This window comes from Nicotiana attenuata, unplaced genomic scaffold (assembly GCF_001879085.1).
Source record: "Nicotiana attenuata strain UT unplaced genomic scaffold, NIATTr2, whole genome shotgun sequence".
Classification (NCBI taxonomy): Eukaryota; Viridiplantae; Streptophyta; class Magnoliopsida; order Solanales; family Solanaceae; genus Nicotiana; species Nicotiana attenuata.
In genome coordinates, this window is record NW_017675332.1 from 28,354 (window position 1) to 35,257 (window position 6,904).

At 39.6% G+C, this 6,904-nt stretch overlaps 1 protein-coding gene across 3 annotated transcripts; it reads right to left on the minus strand.

The window, feature by feature from the left end:
* Positions 1-350: 350 nt before the first annotated feature.
* Positions 351-6,171, minus strand: LOC109219963 (cellulose synthase-like protein D3). Of its 3 annotated transcripts, XM_019384425.1 has the most exons (5): positions 6,015-6,171; positions 5,810-5,852; positions 3,850-4,758; positions 2,763-3,570; positions 351-2,436 (listed from the first exon to the last, which is right to left on the minus strand). In XM_019384425.1, the coding sequence occupies exons 3-5, from the start codon at positions 4,704-4,706 to the stop codon at positions 682-684; spliced, it is 3,420 nt and encodes a 1,139-aa protein (XP_019239970.1). In that variant the 5' UTR covers positions 4,707-4,758; positions 5,810-5,852; positions 6,015-6,171; the 3' UTR covers positions 351-681. The 3 variants fall into 3 exon arrangements, with proteins under 3 accessions (XP_019239970.1, XP_019239969.1, XP_019239971.1); XM_019384424.1 differs by lacking the exon at positions 5,810-5,852; XM_019384426.1 differs by lacking the exons at positions 5,810-5,852; positions 6,015-6,171 and adding an exon at positions 5,158-5,496.
* Between the last annotated feature and the right edge of the window lie 733 nt (positions 6,172-6,904).

Here is a 6,904-nt window from a genome sequence, read left to right on the forward strand (position 1 = left end):
TATAATATGGTTGGATCATTATACTCTTCCCCTTTAAGAAATTCGGTCCCAGAATTCACGTACCTAAATATTCAAAGTGGTCTGTAAAGGAGCGATAATGTGTATTTGACCATTTCATCAAACATTAAATAATTCAATTGGAATATAAGGATCTTCCTTTAGATTCCCCGAAGAGTCAAAATACAAAAGTCATGGAGTTGGTTTGGGAAGCAGAAAATTTTGGATTAATGGATTTGGTAGTACTCTGCAGACGACTTAAGAGCATGATAAGTTGCATCATCAAAGAAGAAAATGGATAATACTTAAGCAAGCACAAGTAACAAGACTTGTCCAAATTGTATGCACCAATCTTCAGGGTTGAAACAAGTTTAGAGTTTATTTGTTTGACAATGTCTGACTTTCCTAAAAAGAATCACAGTAAAAGCTGAAAACTTCACAAGAACAAGAACGATGCTAAGCATTATCAAAATAATTTAACTATACTATCTATCATGAGGCTGTGATTACAAACAATGTATTGTACGTTTTGCCCTTCTCTAAACAAAATTCAAGGACAATAGTGATGGCAAAATCCACACAACACTCGAGGCCCCTGTCCATATTCTGTTACAGAAGAAAAATAAAAAAGAATAATCTGAATGGATTGTGGAGGAGCTAATTGGAGTATGCCTGTTAGAAAAATCAAGGGAACTGGAATGACCCTCCAATTTCAGTGCTACCAGCAGGGGGGTTGATTGCAACCCAAAGGAGCGAAATAGTGATGGCAATAAGTCCTGACCAGACAAATACAATAGTTGGCGTCCTTCCGCGCCTTCCCATCAATCCCTTTGCAAAAGGATAGAGATGAGCTAGCACCCAGAAACTGAAGAAAACCCCTCCTAGCAAACGGCTCCATTGTGGTATCGTGCTATATATTGTCCGGCTAAAACCAACAGCTATTGCGATCAAGTTAGTAATCATGATCGTAATAGGTGGGACCATCAGGGAAGTCCATTTGATAATATAGAGGTCAGCAAATTCATCATCATCATCAGCGGAAGATTTTGATGTCAGTGTAAATGAAATCTCAATGCCAGCAATCACTTTTAGAAGCCCCTGAAGCACAGCAGCAAGATGGGCACTAGTGCCACCAATCAACCAAAATTGCTCATTACGCCACCACTCTTCCAAAGCAATGCCAGACCACTTGATCTCAAGCACCGCGAGCGCGCAAAGAGTCAATGTGATCACGAGAAGATATGTGAGGAAGGTGACATTCAGGGTCTGGACGATGAACTGACCAGAGAAAAGCGAAAGTGCTGGGAGGAAGCAGTAAACAATTAGGAATATTGAGGTGAAGGGGTAGATGCCACAGTTGAGGTAGGCAATCCGCTGCAAAATTTTCATCTTAGGACTAGCCAAAAAAGCATTGTTGCGAGAGAAGAAGATTTCAACAGAACCAGTGGCCCATCGAAGCACTTGGTGAAGCCTGTCGGTCAGATTGATTGGTGCAGTGCCACGGAATGCATCTCGCTTTGTCACACAGTAAATAGATCTCCAACCCCTATTATGCATCCTATACCCCGTCACCACGTCTTCAGTAACAGATCCATAAATCCATCCAACTCTATTACCCCATTCAGTTTTGTCCTCGTACCAACACGAAATGACACTGATCGCTTCAGCAACAGTGGAGGCATCAAGAAGTTCCCGTGGAATAGTTAAAGCACCAGGTGGTCGTCCATTCTTTACTGCGGGATGATCAGCAAGTGGTCTCCCTTGGAATTCGGCAACCGGAATCGAATCAATGAGGAAACTTGAATTACCAAACCTTTTAGGAAACAAAGCAAGATTCATCTCCTCATCATCAAAATCACCCATTCTAAGTGCCCTGTTGTCATCAGAGAGAGAAGACACAGTGGCATTATTCTTGCGCCGACCAAAACAACAGCTGCAGCAACCAGGGTGGTATTCCTTGGTTCGTGGTGGGTCAAAACCATAAAGAGCAGTCCTGCGGAAGAGGCAACCGGTCCCAACATACATTGGACCTTGAAGTCCATCAAGGGCACGCATGTTGACATCAAAGAAAACAGTATTGTGATTTGCATAACGGTCGGAAGGATCAATTCCCTCAAAACGTTGAGGGAACTGAACATAACAGATTCGATGCCCACCTCGGTCCATCATAAAACACATTCCCTCCCTCATTGCCTGCGAGTTGTAGATGTAGTGATCACAATCAAGATTGAGAATAAAGGGGCCATTAGACATGATGGCTGAAGCTCGGACCAAGGCATTCATGGCTCCAGCCTTCTTGTTATGATCATAGCCAGGACGCTTCTCACGAGAGACATATACCAGCAACGGAAGCCGAATATCAACTTCTGTTAAATCAATTAGACCATCATCAGCAGAGGTTCCATGTAAGGGTTCATCACTTGGAGGTTTTAACATAACCTGTATTTTCCCAAATAAACTAACGATGTTAAACCAAATCTATTACTTCAAGAAACTAACATACAAGCCATTGTCAGCCCAAGTATATAAAATAGCAAAATAAACATACAGTTGGCAAAATGAAAAGCCGCTAAAGACAATTAATAATAATCAGGGAGAAGAAAGTAACTATCAGTTTCTATCCTCTTTTTCCTCATCCTTGGAGGGAGGAACAACGAGGAGCGGATTCAGCTGGAGTGATCATATGCATCAGTAGTGTATCAAACAATTATTCCCTGATCAATAAACAACTATGGAAGCAACAAATTAATTTGAAGAATCAATACCTGTATGATTCCTGCATGATCACCCCTAGAGTGCTCAGGAGCAGAAACCATCCAAGTGCCAGGCCAGTGGGTCCCATCTGCCATCCAAGTGGCCTTTGTTATCTTGATGGGTTCCAAAAGCTCATCCCCAGCTGCCTCTCTCTGAAGCTTCATGGCCTTGATTTCTTCTCGAGCATTATAGGCATCAGAACGCCGACGAATTGAATCAGGGAGGCTATTGATTCGAACCTTAAATTCATCATATTCACGCTTCAACCGTCTGCGGTCCTTCACAAAATCTTGACGTACTTTGTTCTTGTAAGGGTCTTTCTTCAAGCTGAAGTAGGTTTCTGGGTTCCTTGGTTCAATATCATGTTTACGACAAAATGGGACCCAAATGTTGGCAAAACTTGCAGCTTCAGCCATTGCTTCAAACGTCAGAAGAGCACCTCCATCATCAGAAATATAGCACGAAAGCTTTTCAACAGGGTAATCAGCAGCAAGGATAGACAGTATCGTGTTTGCAGTGACTAGTGGTGGCTCTTTCTCAGGATCTGCAGTAGAGACAAATATGTCTATACCTGGAAGATCAGATTTTCCTGTGGGATTGGTAGGAGTTGGTGTTTCAAATTTTTCTTTCAAAACATTAAGATCAGTAGCACGGTTGACGGGGCATAACTTTGGAAGCTGGTCGAGTAGCCAAGAGATTGCAAACCAAATCTCACAGATTATGGACATATACCATAACCATATAGCATCATTGTTTGGATGGGTGACCCTCCATTGAAGAAATAATCCAAGAACAACAACGCGAATAAGAATCAAGAGCCTGTATACATGGAGCTGCGTCAAGACACCTCTCAAATAGGTAGAAGAAAATAACCAACAATAAGACAAACACTACCCACCATATAAAATTGGTACTACTTCAAGATAAACACATATGCAACAAACACAGAACCTCATGCACAGGCGTATCTGATATAATAAAACAATACTTACAAATTAAGCACACTTGGACGTGGGTAGTTTCGCCTAATTTTGTTCTTGAATTCAAAGAAGCAGAGAAGGAAGAATGCATTAGAAACTGTTAGGGACAAGAAATTACCTGTATGGGCTAAGAACTCCAGCCGGTATTTTCAGTTTACGTGTAAGCGGCCTCCAAGGCTTGTTCAGAAGTTCAGAAGGCTCACCAACACGATCTTCTTTGTCATTTCCAAATCCCTCATCCTTTGGCCATATAGCATTTCCATATCCATACGTCCCTTTTGTCTCAAATAACCATTTATTATGATCAAAATCCCCTGTTTGACTCCTCATCAACCCTGAGTGGCTTCTTATTATCGCTGACTTATTACCTGATCGCATCAACGACAACCTCCGCTCCATTTTAGACATCCCCGCGTTTGAAGGTAAAGACAGAGGTCGTCCAGAAGGATCCACAGCATTCTCAGCCAAATCGGTGTTCTTGTAAGACTCTTTACAACCAGGACACATGCCATCACCAGTTTTGATAGCATCAATGTAACAATCCCGACAAATTTTAAAATCACACTCACAAGGAAGAATATCTTCACCCCTCTCATCACTCATGACTTTCCCATCACAACCAGGTATAGCACAAGAAGAACCTTTAGCACCAGCCATCTGAGGATGGCTAGTTTCTGACTCGATCACCTTATCCATCAAGTGAGCACGAGTCACACTGTTATAACCTCCGGTAAACAAGGAATTTGACACATACTGCTCTTCAACCCTCTGTGAAATTGAAGGATCCATAGGTTGATTATCAGGGGTTGGAGGGATATGCACTGTGTAGTTTGCAAATTCAATTCCACTAAGCTCACTGTCCAGAGATTCCCTTGATAAGTTCACATACCGACCCGACGAGGTCCTCCTCGCAAAGGTAACACCAGGAGGCTTACCCTGTTGGGAATCTGAGGCTTTGAAGGATCTCGAAGACATGTCGCTAAAGGTAATGCTATAAGATCACTCAATGAACCACCAAAACCTGTAACTGCACAAAGCCAAAGAAGTAATCAGAAAAAGATATTAAACTGTAAGTTAAGAAATCAAGGTTAAAAAATAATAGTTCAAAGGATATACAAGCTTTGGATTTCAAAGGGCTAAACTTCTTTTTGCAACAGGAAAATGAAAATCTTTTTGAAAATTCACGGCAAAAAGAAAAGCTGAAAAGGGAAAAAAATACTAAAGATCTTGTGCAGGTCAATGATGCAGAGAAAACCAAAGCATGACCAAAAACCTCCTCTTTGTCTATCCTCAAAGCCAAACCTCTCTTTATTAGCTAAAAGCATTAGAGGGATCACCTTTTTTCAGCAAAAAGCCACTTGATCATTTTGTTTGAAAAGCATCAAACAGTTCAAAATAAAACAACAATCACATAACAAGAGATTACCTAAATCTTGATGAGATACAGCAATAACTCAAAAGAATCAAGATTTTCCTACACCATCTCTAGGAAAACCCAAAAAGTAAGTTCAACTACACATCCAGATCCTTCTCTTCACTTAAAACTCTTCCTCACATAAATCTGAACCATAATGATTTTGCACAAGTAGAGAGATATATATGACATCCACTAGCTTGACCAATACTTATATATCAATTACTAATAAAAATATTTTGACAACATTAATTTATAAACACAACGAGAATCAGCCTACTGAAGGCGTGTAAGAAACATTCAAAACATAATAGTACCAATTAAATATACACACACACTACTTGCAAACATATACACATTACAAATTACAACTGTAACAAAGCTTTCAAATGGGTCCCGTTCAAAATGTTATAAATAGGACTTAGTCTTCCATTGTCCAATTAAATTATTTACAAAACTTTATTACGTGAGACAAAATACACATTACCCATTTTCCTCCCTCTTTCTTTCGTCACCCCTTTTTAAAAAGAACTTTAAAAAAATGAATAGTTACAGTATTTACCAACCTCTCAAAATTTTGGAAAGAAGAAAACATCAGCTACGAAAGAGTCAAACTATTTTTTTTTGTCCAAAAAAATTAACTAAAAAAAACGCATTTTCACACCTTCCAATGTTGCAGCTTACAGCAGCCGGCTAAGGCTTTTGGTCTGCATCACAAAAAAAAAAGGACAGAAAATCCCTGATACTTAAATACACATAGAGACCAAAAAAATATGTATATTATTGAGAAGTTTAGTGAGAAAAGTAAGAGATCTGGATGAATAAGTTCCCATTTATCGGTAAAAAGTTGAGATTTTTGAAAATTTTACCTTATCTTCTCTGCTATAAAGTTATTACTAGGCGAACTAGGCAGAGAAGTGTATGTGCATTTGGTAATGGTAGCTTTGCACTGTTGCCGTTGAAGGTTTGATTTCTTAGTAAGGGCAGTGGGGAAGAAAAGAGTATATTTTGTGACCAAACACGGAATTTGTGGGGTTTTAAAAATAATTTGAGGGAATATAGGGGGTCGGTCTAAGCACGCTTGATACGCGGTGCAGGTGATTGTTTCCTGTGCGAAAGGGATATTTTCACTATCTTTACAACCGGTTTTCATTCTTTTTTGCTCGTTTGGTATCCGGGATTATTTTGAGACAGTATAAAATGGGATACCATTTTACTATTTTTCATTTGATTACATTATACCTAAATTGAACCGGTTACTTGAAATGTAACAACCCAAAATCCATCCAAGACGATGACGGCGCCGGACACCTCGGTCAGGCAAGCTAATATTAAATAATTAATTAAACTCTTATTTTAATATTTTAGAAACCATAATTTCCTTTAATTTATTAGTAAAAAAGTAATTATCACTGAATAAATAAAAGTGTTTACAACTTTTAATATTAAATACCTTATAATCATCCCAGACCCGGTGTCACAAGTTCATGAGCAATCACTAGAAAATCAAATAAAGTACAATAACTGTCCAGAATACAGGTTCGGATAGAAAGTAAATACAATACACTGAAAGAGACTATGCTGGCTGCGGGTCGCCTTGAGAGATGCAGCTCACCTAAGTCTCTGTATAATCCATGGTGCTACGCCCATTAGGCCGCTAGAGGTACATGTGCATGTGCAACAAAATTGCAGCAGCAAGTGTAGCAAGAGTATAAAAACTACGTGTACTCAGTACGTATATCGTATAATCTCGAAGAGG